The 17,551-nt window shown below is 42.8% G+C and overlaps 2 protein-coding genes across 2 annotated transcripts in view; both read left to right on the top strand.

Moving 5' to 3' along the window:
- Positions 1 to 17,551, top strand: part of LOC138164885 (mesoderm induction early response protein 1) — a 485,607-nt gene that overhangs the window by 176,464 nt on the left and 291,592 nt on the right. The window lies entirely within an intron of this gene.
- Positions 1 to 17,551, top strand: part of LOC138164881 (SH3-containing GRB2-like protein 3-interacting protein 1) — a 221,492-nt gene that overhangs the window by 87,308 nt on the left and 116,633 nt on the right. The window contains exons 3-6 of the mRNA XM_069092816.1: positions 7,985 to 8,009; positions 8,947 to 9,030; positions 11,511 to 11,582; positions 14,890 to 14,946. Coding sequence (XP_068948917.1) covers positions 7,985 to 8,009; positions 8,947 to 9,030; positions 11,511 to 11,582; positions 14,890 to 14,946 — 238 coding nt within the window. The remainder of the gene's footprint in view (positions 1 to 7,984; positions 8,010 to 8,946; positions 9,031 to 11,510; positions 11,583 to 14,889; positions 14,947 to 17,551) is intronic.

Here is a 17,551-nt window from a genome sequence, read left to right as displayed (position 1 = left end):
TGTTGGTGTCTGCATTTTCAAACTCCTCTGCTACCCTGACTCTTGCATCATGACTGCCCCTCTCTCTTCTTTCCAGCCCACCACCCCAGAATCCTGGAGTCTTGGCACCCCTTTCTTAGGCTCTGCCATCCCCCACTACCTTTCACACTTTTCTGCTACCTCTACCTCCAACTCCTCCTAGAATTTGGGAATCAGAGGCAATCAACCATGATGAAGGGGTACCTGAGACAGAGCACTCTCTATGATGCCCCTGCTTGCCACTGTGGTCTGGAGCTATCTTAGGGTGGTATCTAGTCAATAATTCTGAGAGGAGATCCAGGGGGGGGAAAGATAGAACTTTTTTATCATAGGTAGAAATGAACTGGTATTAGTAAGAGTAGTCAAAATAATAATGCTAGCAAAATATTAATAATAACTAACATTGACACAGCATATCAAGGTTTGCAAAGCATTTGACTATCTCATTTGATTCTCACAACCCTGAGAAATAAATGTTATTATTATCCTCATGTTACAGTTATGGAAACTGGGGCAAGCAAAGATTAAGTGACTTGCCCAAATTCATACAGCTAGCAAGTGTCTTAAGGCTAAATCTGAACTCAGGTCTTCTTGACTTCAGGTCCAATGCTCTTGTCCACTCTGCTACCAGTCATCCCTAAATATATGTGTGTGTATAACACATAAGTCAGCTAGACTGATCTACTTGCCAGTCCTTAGATATATCCTATATTTTCTCATCATCATCTTCACACTCTCTCCCATTTCCATAAAGCCATAGAGTTTACAAGTTGCTTTCCTCAACTATTCTGTAAGGTAGGCAGTACAATCATTATTAACTCCATTTTACAGATGAGAAAATAAAGGCTTGCTACAGGTCACATAGGACTGGAGTTAGCACCCCAACCCAGGTCACCTGGAGGAAGCAGTGAGGCATAAGAGGATGTCAGGTCAGAGGCCAGGGTTCAAATTCCTCCGCCACTCATGCCACCCGAGTGACCTTGGGCAAATCACTTCCCTTCTCCATCAGTAAAAAGAGGGGGTTGGACTCTAGAGGACCCTTGAGGTTTATTCTAGAACTAAGTTCTGTGCCTTCACATTCAGGGCTCTTTTAATCACTCTCCAGTGCCTGATCATCAGGGATCTGGACAGATGGACCAAGTAGAATGAATGCAGAGAGGTCCACACTGCAGGTTTGGCATTACTCTCTCCCTCTCCCACCCCAACCATTATAGTTAAAATTATAAAAAATGTAGATTGTTCTTTTTGCTTTGGGACAAATTAGATCTATTTTAAAATGGATGATGGTGATTCTTCCTAAACCAAGTTTGGATAACCACCCTCATCTGGAAAAGGAAGAGATTAGTGTTTTGAGTAAAGGTTGGATCAAGTTGGGGCTCACCATTTAACCAAAGCACTGCTAGACTGGAGAGAGCCCAGAGGAGGGCCTTGAGTGGGAGACATGTGAGTGCCAATTGAAGTGTGACCTGGAGAAAAGACTCAGGAGAGAGCTAACAGCTGTCTTCAAGTATTTGAATGCTTTTCAAATGGAAGAAAGAATAGACTTATACTCCCTAGTCTAAGGAGACAAAACAAGGAACTATGGGTGAATGCTTCAGAGAGACATATTTAGGACTGATGCCAATAAAAACTAGCCATGAGAGCTGTCCCAAAGGGAAGGAAGCTGCCTTGTCAAGGAAGAGGGCTTGAGTCACATGGTGGGTGCCTCATATTGAAAATTCATTTCTGAGCATAGGTTGGATTAGATTCCAATTCTGAAAACCTTTTGTGATGGATACTATCTGTCATCCCATTCAAATCTGGAATCTTTTATTCCAAATGTCCATTGACCCCTTGGGTCACAACAATGGGATTGCTTAATTTCTCATTTTCCTTAGAAGACCTAAGGATTTCAGCATCACTGAGCTAGAACTGAGAGGGACCTTGGATGGTGCCATCTCACCCCATCACCTCATTTTGCAGCTGAGGAAAATGAATCCCAACCACGTTAAATGACTCACAGGAGACCTCGTATCTTCTAGCATGTTCAGGTTTCCCCCATATCCTTTATAACACTGTTCCTCTCTAGGGAGAGAAGCTAAAAGACAAGGCAACAATCCCACACCACCCTCACATATCACAAGATCCTACCCACTGCTCGGGCATCCCATTGTTCTTATAGCAAAAGTCCAGGAACCTCGAGCTTGCCGAAGCCCAGTTCTATCCATTAACTAAACACTGTGCTTTGTGGTGACAGAGTATGCAGCTTGGGTCATTGTCACTGCTGATTCAGACTGTCATCAGGGCTGAGGCAATTGGCAAATGGGTTGCTAAGCAACACCCTAGAGGACCAGCACATTGAAGCTAACCAAGGAGGAGTAGCTTGTTAGCACCTGGGCTCCCTGGTCTGGTCATCCTTCGAACAGCTGAGGGAGGGAGTGTGAAGAATGAGAAATAAAGGGAAGATGGGCAAAGAGCCAGGTCGGACATATGAAGGCTAGGGAGAAATGTCAAATTCTTGAAAGCAGAGGAAGATGAACATTTTAAAAGCAGAAGGAGATGAATAAGTATCATGGCAGAGATTAAGTTATAAAACAGAGAACCAACCACATTCAATCCAATAAGCATTTGTTAAGCTCCTCTGTTTAAAGCCCTTCCCAACCAGGCTTTGACCTACTTTCTTGCCCTAATATACATTATTCCACTTCATATACTTCATACATTCCACATTCCAAACAAACTGGATTTCTCCCTCTTACTGACACATGATTTTCCATCTTTGCCCTCCATGCCATTGCAAAGACTCTCCTTTATGCCTGGAATGCACTCCATCTTCTCCTCTGCCTCTTAGAATCCCCTAGTTACCTTTGAAGCTTAGTTCTAAGGCTCCCTTCTATGTAAAACTTTCCTTGATTACCTGAGCTGCTAGCCCCTCCCCATCAAAGTTATTTTGCATTTATTATGAATATGTAGTGGGTGGCTGGCCCAGGAAGACCTGGACTGTGGAGCATGTAGCACATGTTCTGCCCAGCATCGACCCATACAGAGGCTTAAATGAGCCTCCTTCGGCCATGATTGGCCAACTATGGCCAATGGTCAAAGAGTATTGGTCGGTCCCCTCATTACATATGCATTTTTATATTACATGGTGTCTCTCCCATAGAACGCAAGCTCCTTGAGTGCATGGACTTTGTTTTTCTTTGTATACTCAGAGTCTGACAGATTTTAAGTATGTGTAGCTTATTATTATGTGCCACATTCTAAAGATACAAAGACAGAATGATAAATAGTCCCTTCCCTGGAGGAGCTTATATTCAATTTGGGCAAAATAATATGCACAGAAAAGCCTATAGAAGATAAGTGATTTGGGATAGGGAGGTGAACTTTAACAACTGGGATGGGAACCAGAGAGGTATCCTTGTATAGAAGATAATAACTGATTAAAATCTCAAAAGAAACTAGGGAGACCTAGGGTGAGAAAGTGCATCTAGTCATGATTTACAGTCTAGGCAAAGGTCTGGAGGTGGGAGATGAGCAAATGTTAAGAATTTACTGTAAGAAGACTTTTTAAAAATCAATGGTTATGAGAGTGAGCTGAAAAGTAGATATAGGGCTTGCCCCCAAAGAGCTGAGGCAGTGTGGTACAGAGAACGATGGACTGACGAGGCTGGAGCTTGAGTCCCAGCCCCACCTCTGGCTTGCTGTGAGTGACTTTAGGCCATGCTTCTGCAAAGGAAGGGGTGGTTCTCTGAGGTCTCTTCTAACTTCGACCTACAATGATTTTACAATCAATTTGTTCCTCCAACCCCACCTAAGATCAGGTTCAATTTCAGGACCATAGACTCCTTCACAATGAAAGAAGGTGCTTAATTAAGGTCCACCACACTGTCATTCATGAAGGTTTTTTTCTTCAGGAAACTGAGGAGCAATATCCTATTATCACCAATGTTCTCCCTGTTAGTGTCTTTTATAAGACCCTGAAACCAATCAAAGACCACTCATTTAAGTACCTACGATGGGCCAGGCATTGTATTAGATGCTGGGGTTACAAAGAAAGTAAAAGAAAAAGTTCCTGCCCTCAAGGTGTCTGCACTCTATCAAGACAGTCAAGTTGCTCATAGTATATGAGCATAGCTTGATTGGGCAGCTAGGTGGAGCAGTGGATAGAGTGCCTGACCTGGAGTCAGGGAGACCTAAGTTCAAATCCAGTCTCAGACCACTTACTAGCTGTGTAGTCCTGGGCAATTCATTTAACCCTGTTTGCCTCAGTTTCCTCATCTGTAAAACAAGCTAAAGGAGATGGCAAACCACTCCAGTATCTTTGCCAAGAAAACCCCAAATGGGGCGAAAGGAGAGTCAAACATGACTGGAATAACTCCACAACAACATAGGCAGAATATGCAAGAATGGAGGAGAATCTTCATTCTGTCCCTCCCAAGAGCTAACATTGATCAGTCAACCAACAAGCATTTATTAAGTACTCACTCAGTGCCAGGTACTGGGCTAATGCAAAGAAAGTAAAAAATGGACTCCATCCTCAAGGAGCTCACATTCTAATTAAGGAGATAGCATTAATAATGAGGTGATAGAGGAGCTAAAGATTGTATCCCTGGGGCAGTAGGGAAGCACTGATGCTTCTTTAGCAAGATGTCAACCAGGTCGGGTTTGTGCTTTTGAAGGTTATTGTGGTGGCCATGCAGATGATTGGAGGCTGATCCTCTGGAGTCAGAGCACCTCAGTTCAAATCCTGCCTCTGATATCTACTGCCTGTATGACCCTGAGCACCAGGTCTCTGCTTCATCAGCTGTTAAATAAAGAGGCTGCCCTAGACATCCTTTGTTATCCCTTTGAGCTCAAAATCATGATCCTAAAAATGAGAATAGACTCAGCCACAGGAAGGGCTGTTTCCAGGCCCTTCCTCCAACACAGTGACTGTGGGACCTTGGGCAAGTCATTTGTCCTTGTAGTGTTCTAGGAGCCAGATTTGCAGAGGAGGTGCCAATCTACACTGGTAGAGGGTGTTTCCTCACCTGGGAGTGAAATCCCAAATCCCAACTTGACTCCAATCAACCTTTCTAGCATTAGTATACATTATTTTTCTTTATACTCTCTATGTTCCAGTCAAACTAACCTCCTTGGTATTCCTCATACCCAACCCACCAGCTCCCACCTCCATGCCTTTACATGTCTTCTGTGCCTGGCATGCATGTAGCCCCTCTTCACCTTGCTTCTTTAATTTTTTTCAAAGTCCTGTCCAAATGCCATCATGAAACCCTGCTTTATCCTTGTATCTCTTCTTTCAAAATTGCCTTATATTTATTTGCGTATAAATGTGCTTATCAAGTAAGCCTTTGTGGAGGACCTACTATGTGCCAGGCACTATACTGGGTACTAGAGATACAAGGCAAAAACAACAATGGTCACTGCCTTCAGAGACCTGACAAAGGGGAGACAACATGTGTGTAACTGTATGTATGTGTGTGTACACACACACACACTATATATATATATATATATACAAAGTAAATGTAAGTATGCCCATATACACATAAGTATACACATATAAATGTGAGTATACACACATAAATCATGTAAGTATACACATATACATTTAACTATACATATATAAATGTAAGTATACCCATATACATATAAGTATACACAGAATCCACGAGGTGCTTATACAATATAACTTCAGGAAGTAAGATACCAGCAACCTGGGGGTTCAAGTTAGGCCTCATGTAGAAGAAGATGCTTGAGCTGAGTCTTACAGGAGACCAGAAGGTGAAGGTGAGGAATGAAAGCTTCCCAGACTGGGGAACAGTCAGTACAAAGGCTCAGAAGTGGGAGAGAAATCTTCATGCCTAAGGAACAGAAAGTAGCTAGGTCAGCATGCCAGCACCACAGAGAGCATGGAAAGGAACACTGGGTAAGATATCTGGGGCCAGCTTGAGACGTTTGTGTTTTCTAGTACAGATAATAAGGCAGCACTGGAATTTGTTGAGGGGAATGAAATGGTCACACCTGTTTTTGAGGAAAGTCACTTGGGAGCCCATGTGAAGAATGGATTGCAGAGGAGACAGCCTTGAGTCAGGGACACCAGTGAAGAAGCTATTACAGTGAACAGTTGGGTCCATGTGGGTGGAGAGAAGGGGCGATTTGGGAGAGGCGTTATAGAACCCAAAGCATGATCTGGTAACTGATTAGGGAAGTAAAGAAAATGAGGGTGAAGAACTGATAGATAAATAATAACTACGGACATTTATATAGCAGGTACTCTGTGCCAGGCACTGTCCTAAGCACTTTACAGTTATTATTCATTTACTCCTCACAACAGCCCTGAGAAGGAGGTTTTTATCCCCATTTCATAGATGAGAAAGTCAAGGCACACAGAGGTTCACTGACTTGCCCGAGGTAACAGAGCTGGATTTGAACTCAGGTCCTCCTGACTCCAGGACCAGTGCTCTATTCACGGCACCACCAGCCGCCCCTTGGTGTTGATTTTCTGAGGCCACATGGCCAGTCAGCAGAAGAATGTGAACTGGTAACCAAGTTTCTGAAAGCTCTTTCGTCTTTGTTCTGCTTAAGGTCTCCACAGCTTTTATTGAAGTCGGAACACATGGTCTAAGAAAGAGTGTTTCTTTGTAGAACCTCATTAAAGTGTGCTTTCTTTGCTTGGAATGAGGACAGTCCCGGAGTAAGGTCACCATATTGAGTTTGCCACTTGGGAAAGGATAATTATAGCATTATTCATTTACAGGGAAAGAGGTGAGATGGAGAATATCTGTTTGCATTGCTTAGTTTTAGGAAGGTTTTAAATAGCACCAGCCTGGACCAAATTTTTTTGAATTTAGAGTTATGCTGAATATCCTGCAGCTTTCAACCAAGACCTTCAGCAAAGACAATGTTGCAATGGAGGAATAAGAACCCATGGAAATAAGAATGTCACTGAAGAATTGCAGATACTGCTAAGAGATAAGGGAAAGTTGGAATCCAAAGTTGGGGAGAACTAACCACAAAATACCTTGGAGCCTCATTAGGGTTTAATGTGGAAAGCAGTATTGTGGGGAAGGGGAAGGTAATGGGGCAGGATAGGGAGGAGTTGGGTGGGAGATGGCTGCTATTGGGACTAGATGCTGTGGTGCATGGAGTATGAAAGAGGGAGGCAGGAAAGCCTGGGTTGGAATAATACCCGACACTCACTGTATGGTCTCATGCAATTTGCTTAGTTTTTCTCAGCCTCAGTTTCCCCATCTATAAAATAGGGATAATAATAGCATCTATGTTATAAAGTTATTGTGAGGATCAAATGAGATATATTATATTAAAAGTACTATTAACTGGGAGATGGAAGTTTTTTGGGAGAGAGAGAAAAGAAGAAGAAAAAGAGGGAGGGAGAGAAGAGGAAAGGGGAAAAGAGGGAGAAGGAGAAGGAGAGAAAGACAGAGATGGAGAGACAGAAGAAGAGGCAGAGGGAGAGACAGAGAAGCAGCAGAAAAGCACTAGATTCCGAGTCAGAGGACCAACGTTCAAATGGCAGTTTGGCCTCGTTATCCATGTGTAATCTCGGTTTACTTGGTGTAGCAGCTAGAGTCCCAACTAACCTAAGTCCAAATAACCCACTTCAGTCACATACTGGCTGTGTGACCCTAATCAAACGAGTTAACCCCTCTCTGCCTCAGTTTCCTCATTCATAAAATGCCAGGGTTGGATTCAGTAGCCTCCAAGGCCCTTTCGAGTAATAAATTCACAATCCTCTGAACCTCCCATCGCTCTCTGGACTGTTCTGTACATTGAAGGAGGTGGATTAGAAGTGTCTGAGCTTCCGTCCAGCCCCAAATCTAGAGCTCCTTTTGATGACTTCACCTTAAAGGCCCGATGGGAGTGGCAGACAAGCATAAACTCATGCGGTGTAGACCTCTCCGTTTTACTTCAAGCGGCCCGATGACTGCTTTTTCTAATTTCTGTCACTCTCTCTTTGTTACAGAGGCTCGCCAGATAGGGATGGAACTGTAAGTATTCAGTAACCCTTCTCAGTAGGCCTGTGTTTCGATGTTTGCTGCAATTTTTAAAAACGTAAAGCATATTTTCTTCTTTAATGATACTTAAACAGATTTTTAGACCTTATCTCTATTTTTTATTTAATATATTAGATACAGCAACAGTAGATCCATTTTTGACTAAGTGAGTGCTAGGGCATATAACCTTTATTAACCTCGTCTAAAAGCCCCAGAGGGTAGTAAGGAAGGGAACCAAGGATGAACAGGTAGGGCCAAAGTCTGGGCAGGTCATGCAGGGGAAGGCCACCATCCAATGTGATTTCCTTTAAAGGCTTTAAAGTGTGAGGATCCTTTCTGCAAACAATGCAGCCCACAGGTGGATCTGGGAGCCCACAAGGTTGAGAGCCTAGATGGAGATACATTTTCTATATTAACATCCAAAGCAGGGAAAGGTTTTGAAACCATTTATGTCATGATGGACAGCCTTCAGGGCTACAATGTGCCTATCCCCTGGATTTAAGAACATCTCTCAAACCTTCCTGGCAGCCAGAATTCAGTCCAGGAAAGGAGTCCATGGATGCAGGTGTGGGTTTGCTCTGCCTTGCACTTACGTGGCTTGTTCCAAAATGATTGCTTTCCCATCTAAATCAGAAGTCAATTTGAAAGGAACAGCTGTTCTAAAGTGGACCCACATCAGGCAGAATGTTATTTCAGAGTGGGAGCTAAAATGAGCCTGAGGGTTTAAAACATGTAGAAAAGTTGTAAAGGCTCTTTTTCTAAAATTGTGCCCACATCGAGGGGTTGATTACAGCTTTGGCAGGAATTTTCCCCCACCACATGATGGGAGATACTTAACCCTTGCATCCGTGTTGGTCTTGCCTTGAACTGTTAAGAAACAAAATTGCAGCTACTCGACATTGGGTAACACTGTAATCAAGGCTCTATTCAGCAGGGGAAAAAAAAGGCCCAGAAGACCCAACTCCTCCTCAGTCCTTGCTTCTGGCTCAGAGCCTTCTCCTTAACTCTGTTTCAGGTACTTGCCTCCTCTCTCTCTCTCTCTCTCTGTGTCTCCTCCCTGTTTCTCTGTCTGGGGTTTCATGGGTCCTCTCGCCTCCCCTGTGTTCTGTCCTTTGCAAGGCTCTTGCTTCGTTTCCTTTGGCTTTCTTTCCCTGCTGCTTCCAGAGCTGGTTGATTTCTCTTGCTGCTCCCAGCTTGGCCCTTTTTTCCTATGCTCTAAAGTGCCATACTCCTCATGTTTCAGAACCAGGTGGTTCCTGGGCATACTCTTCTCTTTCAGTGACCGCTAATCTGAACTGAAAGGGGGACAAATTTCTATCCCCTAGGTAGGTTGTGCCATACAAGCCATCAGTGACTATAAGACTGAATCACTTTTAGGTCATTCCCTTCCAGGTCCCTCAAACAAGGGTTCAGGGCTCAAGAGTTATTGGTTAGAAATCAGTGGACAAGCACTTAAGGCATTGCATAAAGCACTGAAAATGCAAACAAAGGTGAAAACAGCCCCTGTCTTCAAGGAGCTCACATTCTAATGGGGCTTATAAGTAATTTAATTACCATTTAGAAAAGTCAGTCTGGATTCTCAATGGAGAGGGAAGTTAGTTCCACTTCAATTAAGGCAAACTTTATTTTTTTCTAGAGTATACAGACTATGAGCTCCTAGGGTGTTGTAGAGTCTGTCTTTGGCTTTTCCTTGTTTCCCCAGCACTTAAGACAGTGCCTAGCACATAGCAGGCAGGTAATAAATGTTAATTGACTGACTTATCTGAGCATGGAAGAAGTTTGGATCCACAAGGTTTCTCTGGGAATAGGACAAAAATCAGTTTTACTTTCAGGAATGATTAGTTAGTGAAAATCATTGGACAAAGCACCCACCAGTTCCTCCCCCCCTTGTCCCCACCCCCATCCCATACATACACATACACAGACACACTCTCACCCTTTTCCCATCACCATAAGGATCCAGGAGTCAGCATCTGCAGCTAGTATCTTGTCAAAGTTGAATTGGCACCAAACCAAAGTTGTTTATTGTGTACTCAGTTGTTACTGGGATTAGCCTGATTTCTATTAAACTCAGACAGATTTCTTTCAAGACTCAAGTCCAGGCAGCTACATCAGCTCACAAACCTGGTTTAGTCACTACTTGGGAGGCTTAATAGGTCAGAGCAAGAAATTAGGGTTCAACATAGTGATTCTTGGAGATGAATAGAAGCTGGTGTGTTTCTGGGCTCGTTTCTCTCTTAGGTTAACAACACTTTATTTCATTACTTTAGTAAGATGTGATCTTGTCAGTGGGGGAACCATGACCTCTTCCTTAGTCAATGGCTTACATGTGTCTGGAAAAATGCATCACTCAGTGGCGCACCTTGTCCTGAACCTTCTCCAGTATATCATGAGTGGTTCACAGATGAAAGACATCCAGTCAAGCACCAGCCTCGTGCTGCATGCTTTTTGAGCTTGCAAAGATCTACCATAGCTTGCACTCTGCTCAGACTTTAGAAACACAGGCTTATTTCCATAAAACACTGAGGTGTCAGAAGAGGGATTCAGGATGCAGATAGCTGTCTTTTTCTGAGATGCTTCTAGTCAGATCTCTAGGTCTGTATGTAAAAGTATATATGTGGAGGAGTAGAATTATCTCTTGGTAGGGTTATCACAATGAATTACTATGCTTTGACTCAGAAAACCACCCTTAGCAGGCCAAGACATAAAAGAAAGCTCCTATTTGGCCTGAATGCTTAGAAGCTTAGTCCCTAGAGAGTCTCCTTGGTGTCAGACTGCATGAATGACCAAGGGCTCTGCTTGGCTTATTGTCAACTGGCGAGTATATCTACAGCTGTCACTACCATCTGTCTTCGTGTCTTCCTCCTCCAACTCAAAGACCAAGTCTTAGAATAGGACCAAGCATCCTTTTCCCTGGTGGTTCCTATTTCTACCTGCCCCCAAGACCAGCAAGAGAAGTGTCACACCACCACCAGAGGGAGATCCGATCTGCCAATCCTAAACAGGGTTCAAATCACTGGGCCCCATCCCTACAACTGGTGAAGGGTCTGTCAGTAGTCAGTGGTCAGAATGGACATAGGAGTGAGGGGGAGAAGGTAGGTGTGAGTCCATCATGAGGCTACCAGTCAGGAGCAGAGAAATGTTGTATTGGATAAAATCGTCTTTTCTGGTGTAGCTTTGTGTCTGTTTGTCAGTTAAATGTTGGGTAGATAAAGAATCAGATCCTCCATAAAAAGTGGATGTGTCTCCTCCTCCTCCTCCTCTTCTTTCCTCCCCCACTGCATGTCTGCTGAATAGAGCCTTGTTACGGCCCCCAGGTCCCCTTTGGCTGCAGGGAGCCCTGCCAAGATGGGCAGGCTCTAATATTCGACCTAGCTCTTTTGTTTTTCCTTCTATATACCATGTTTGCCAACTCCATGTAATTCTTAATATGTGTCTAAAAGAACAAGCAGATATTTTAACAACTTTTTTCTACGTCAAACCAATCGATTCCAGCATCCCAGCCCACACGAGCCACCCTACAATAGCAAAGCAGAGTGCGCACGCGAAGGAGGAAAAAAAGTATCGGTAAGGAAGCAGATTTTAGTCTCAAGTTTCCAAGGGGTTGTAGAAACAGTGAGTAAAAATCTAGGCTGGGAAGCTAATGAAAGTATTCATTCTGCTCCCTGGGAATCTATCTTAGATGTGTCCGAATTGGCCACTGAAAAACCAAGGAAGGATCAACTCTTAGGCTCCACCACACCCATCCCCTCTGCCTATCGAAAAATCCCATTACATTTTCCAAGGGTTAGGTATGAGCATTTGGGGCTCAGTGGAGTGCTTTGGATGAAGGATGATAAAAAAAAAACATAACACACATAAGCAAATCTTTATCAATAACGGAAATAACAACCTGCAAAAGCAAGCCAGAGTTAACTTGATTCTAAAGGCTTTATCAGTGTAGCCTAAACCTAAGGCAGCTGAGTGGTGTGGTGGAAAAAGAGAGAGACTTGGAATCATGAAGACACGAGTTCAAATCCAGCCTTAGTCACTTACTAGCTGTGCAAGGCTGGGCAAGTCACTTACACTCTCTGAGCTTCAGTTTCCTCATCTGTAAAATGAGGATAATAATGGCATCTATCTTTCAAAGTAGTTGTGAACATTGAGATAACACATGTGAAATACTTTGCGAATTGTAAAGCACTATATAAACACTAGCTGTTGTTGTCATTGTTGTCGTTAGACGAAGGAAAACAGTGGGCTTTCCTGGAATTGAGGACAAGAATGCTATCCTCAACTCTGTTAGTGAAACTTTGTAGGATTGCTATGCAGCTCATCTGAGTAGAATTCCAACCCAATGGGAGAAATGGTGAAGCTTGGAAAGTGCTTTGAGATCCCAAGATAAAACTCAAAAACTCTGAGCTCTCCACAGGAAGCACAGAAGACATCTCTTGCTGGGACTGGGTATTTTGGAAGGACTATGGAAAGGACCTTTTAAAAAGCTCAAATTTATGTTAGATTTCCCCATTTGGCCATTTGCAAACTCCATGGGAAGAAAGTTTCTTTCTCTATGAACGTGGCAGTGGAAGCATTTCATACTATCATCCTTCTTCCTCTATCCTCCTTTCATTCCAATTATCCCTTCCCGTAATTCCATAAGAACCACCTTTGAAACCAGTATGCTAAATTATTTCCTTGGCTGCTTCCTTCATCTGCAGAATGCAGAGGGAGTTGAACCAAGAGATTCATTTTTCTTGGGTCTTAACCTCGCAATAGGGCTCTACCCAGGCATCAATGCCATCCCTGGCTGGCTATTTTTTGTTACTACAAACCTAAGACTTTTATAGGAATGCACCAAAATTAACGAAAACAGACATTGCCAAATCTCCCAACAAAGCCAGTTGTGTGTGTGTGTACATGTGTGTGTAGTGAACACGTTTGCATAACTTCATTTTTTTCTGACTTGTAGTTTGTGTTTTGTGTTTGTTTTTAATTAGACCTATTTTCACCCCAAACCCTTTCCTCTTATTGGGTTTTGTTTCTCAACCTCTTTGTTGGTTTCCATGGAAACTGTGAAATGTTTCACTTAGCCCAGACATGACCAAATCCAGATCTATGGTTGCTGATAAGTCTCTGAGCTTGTGAGCAGAAAGGAGAATTTACTGTTTACCATGACCCCAGAATGGGAGCAAAGCTGGATTTGGGAAGGAGACAGGATTATCCTGGAAGCAATTTTTCTGGTAGCCCCGAGTCTCACTGGCATACCTGATCTTTGCTCTCAGAGAATTGTACGAACTCAGGAACTCTACAGCCACTACATAGAAACATGCTGGGCTGACAGGAGCCTGGTGCAGTCATTCTCTCAAGTTCTCTGGAGCCAAATATAAATTTTCCAAATTTTTCTAACTGAGAATATTTTATTTGATTTTCTATGATTACAAAAAAAATAACTTAAACATACCATTAGTTATATAAGGTGTCTGAGTTTCACTAACTCTGGCAGATCATGATATCAGGAAACACAGTATGCTGGATTTACATTGAAAAGACCTGTGCTCAAATCCTGTCTCTTCCACTTCCTGTGGGACCTTAGACAACTCATTCAACATCACTTTCCTCATCTGTAAATTATGAAGATTTGCCTCTAAGTTCCCTTCCAACTCTGCCAATTATATTACCCTTTAATCCAATGACCTCACAGCCCATTAGTTTCTATGTCTATCCAGGAACTCTCTTGAATAGGTGGTGGCTAGAGATGACTGCTTCTCTTTGGGGCTAACCAATGGTCCCCTAGACAGGTATGACAGCCCTTTCTGTCATCTACCTATCTATGAGGCTCTATGTCAGCTGCACATTTTGTTGTCCCCAAGAGGTTGAGTAGCCCTTGTTTAATGCGTGCAGAGTCCAAGGGCTGATCCTCAAACCTTGGTTCTTACACTTCCCAGCTTGGCTTGGTGACCTGTCCTTGCTCTGTGTCCAAGAATGCAGGATGTCATCCTCCTTTTGTGCCTGTGTGATGCTCTCGTGGGAAACAGGGGAGTTTTACTATTTCCATTTTGATACCTTCCCCATCATGTCTCAGTGATTCTTCTCTCTCTGTAAAGGATGCCAGGAAGGGAGAACCAGGAAGAAACTCCAAGACTTTCCCAGTCACAGTGAACTTGCCATGTGTCCAGCTTTAGATCCTATGCACCTTAATGGAGGAAAGGGAGACCTGGAAAGCAGAAAGACAAGAGTTAATCCTCAAACCTCAATTTTACTGATTCGTGTTATTGTCTTCCCCCACCAAACCTGTACCAAAGCTACTAATAATCAACAAGATGGAATAATTGAGCCAGTGTATTGTAAAGAGCTCTAAAGTGTTGGATAATAAGTGTTAGTTACCAATATTATTATTTCTTCTCCTACCCTTTGACAAAGGCTTGAATCAAGAGTGAAAAGGTCAAAAGATCAAAACTAATTGATAACTTACTGCCAAACAAACTGAAAACTTAGGTCAGAGCCCCCATTTTGAAAAATAAATAGATGTTTGTGACCCAGTGGTGTTATATTTAGAATGTTAGATTCCATTTCTAGGAGCTGCTCATCCAACCACACTTGAATCAAAATTACAGATGTCTCTGAGTAGCCCTCCCATTGTTAGAATAATCCAGACCTTTAGAGAATAGAGCATTTAAAAAAAAAGTCCACCATTGTTAGCATTCCCTTAGTCAGTGTCATGGTCAGCTGACCTCCATTGAGTACTACATGGTTCCTTGGTCAACGTCATCTGACTCTGTCTTTCCTGTGCTAGCTTTTGATAAGTCATGCCAAGTGCAGATGAGATTTGCATTGCTTGTTGCCATTTTTCATTCATGTGCGTCTCTTCTAAAACCATTTTCCCTATTTATTACAGAAGAAAAGCAATGGCGCCCCAAATGGATTTTATGCAGAGATTGACTGGGAAAGATATGTGAGTATCCAAAGGTTCATTATCTTGTTACAGAGAGATTGCCCAGGAGAGTAGCTTTTGTATGCTGGCATTTGGGCTCAGGTATTAATGAAATACTATCTGTCCCAATTGGAGAAGGCTAGCCTGATCTGCTGGCACATGGGAGGCCCCATTATCTAGGGCCTGGGAGAAGCAGAGTTTAGGCCTGACTGATAATAACCAGCTAGGTGACTAAAGAGAATTCACTTCACATTTCCAGGGCTTCATTTTCTGATTTTCAAAATGGGAGATGCATTGTTCTTGTTAAAATAAAGGGAGACAAAAAACACAGGATACGTAACGTGGAAGGGAGGGATCATTGGTCCAACTCCCATCCTTTTGCCAAAAAGGCAACTGAGGGCTATTCTTCATGTGGAATATGTGATGTTTTGAAACCTTCAAGGTATCATGTAAACAATTTTTTTAAATACCAGTTATGGAGTTCGGAGAATCATAGATTTAGTCACAAGGGATCTTGGAGGCCATCAAGTCTACCCCTTTCATTTTACAGATGAAGAAACTCAGGCTCTGAGAAGTTCAGTGAGTTGTCCAGGTTCACACATTTAATAGGCATCTGGGATTTGAACCCAGACTAGCCCATCTCCAAGGGCAGTGCTGTCTCCCCAACTTAGCCATCCATTGACAACTGTTATAAACCATCTCATGCCTGATGAGTGTCAACTTGGTGTAAGGATAGAGTCCTAAACCTGGCTTTAAATCCCACAATAACTGACAACTTACTGTATAATCCTTGGGTAAGTCACTTGGGCAAGTTTCATAACCTCAGTTTCCTCATCTGTAAAAGCAGAGTATAACAGCCTTAGTGCCCACATCACAAGGTTGTTAAGATTTTGGTGTATGGACCCTATGAAAAGTGCTTTGCAGACTCTCAAGTAATGCGTCAATGCCCAATTCTATTATCCCTCTGCCTTTAGGGTTGACCACACCATTCAAACTCCAGGGTCACAAAAGGTTTAAGCTTTGCTGCTTACTACCTCTTTTTTCTGGGTCTCCTAAAGGAGATGGTGAAGGCTGGAATGCAGACAGGGTGACTGACTTTTCTCAGGTCATACAGACAATGAGGCTTTTTGTGACTTTTGTATAGAACTTTTTAAAAATTGGTTTACTTTTATTTTACAGAATTCAGTTCCATAAACTTTCGAGTTCCAGACTTTTTTCCCTCTCCCTCCCCTGTTTTGTATAGAACTTAAAGATTTATTAAACACTTTATCTCATTTAATCTTTACAACAACCTTAGGAGGTAACTGCTTGTAGATCATCTTTCCCTATCTTATAGATAAGCCAAGTGAAGGGAAATAATCTGCCAGTGGTCACACAACTGGCAAGATTCAAGCCCTCACCATTCCTGACTCCCAGTTCAGGATCCTCAAGAGGCATTCTGTTTCAGAAAGTAGTGACTGGAGCTTAGAGTTAAACCATCATATCCTAGCTCTAAAATAGGATGAGATCTCAGAGGATACCTAGCACCCTCATTTTACTGATGAGGAAACTGAGGAAAGTCACCCAGGTAAGAAGTGGCAGGAATGGGATTTGAACCCAGTGATTAAAGTCTAGAAGATTATTTCACATTCTCATCTCATCTGACTGACTTCCTTCAAAATGTCTCCATCACAGTTTGCCTTGTGGGGGTGGCACAGTTTGAGCTGACTCATGAGGGTAAAGCCCTGGCACTGTGTCCTCACTCTCTCCTTGAATGCTTGCAGTCATAAGCACACACCAGTCAGACTGGTCGATCCCTCATCCCTATTGCACTTTGGATCAGGGTTCTCATATTGCCCTGACCAGAGTCAGCCTAGTTCCCATGTCACATAAGAATTCTATAGGATGTATCAGGTAAATGGTCAGTAAATTTAATTCAACAAAATGAATGGAATTTTTTTTAATTATCACGTGCCAAGCACTGTGCTAAGTGCTAGGGATATAAATGTAAAAAGTCCCTGCCCTCAATGAGCTTACATTCTAATCGAGGGAGAGAATACATAAAGAGAAATGGTGGCCAATGAGGTGCATTGTGATTTGGAAAGTTATAGCCATAGGGGAATAGATAGACGTCACCTTTCCAAAAGCAGTGGCAGAATTTATTCAGTCATAGTTCTGGAACCAGAAAAGGGGATAGGGGTTCTAGAGGTAGATACATATGTGGTCATATGGCAGCTGGGGAGGAGATGGATACCCTGGATGATTAAGGAATGGCATGGCCAAAACTTGGACTTAGATGCAATGTTAGTTTTCTACTCTGACACCTGGCATGTAGAAGTCTCCTAGTTCTTGAAAACCATGCCAATGGAGGTTAAACTCTGCTAGGTCCTACTAAGTGGAGAAACTTTGAGGAGGCTAGGAATGGACAATATGATGGCTTTGGGGACCAGCTTAACTAAATCTTAGGTTCAGGAGGAGTGATATTTTTGGCCAAATAAAACATAAAGAGAGCGAAAGACCTTTGGGTTCTTGGGTATGGGATGCTACTAGAGTGAAAATATGCATCTATTGATGCATATCAACAGCCCCTCTTTATTTATAGACTTGGAGAGTTGCCTGGGGCACCAAGGAATTGCCTAGGGTCACA

Source organism: Petaurus breviceps, unplaced genomic scaffold (assembly GCF_028583685.1).
Source record: "Petaurus breviceps papuanus isolate PSGF00001 unplaced genomic scaffold, PetGlider_PUasm1.0 207, whole genome shotgun sequence".
NCBI classification, from domain to species: domain Eukaryota; kingdom Metazoa; phylum Chordata; class Mammalia; order Diprotodontia; family Petauridae; genus Petaurus; species Petaurus breviceps.
This window is presented reverse-complemented; position numbering and strand designations above follow the sequence as displayed.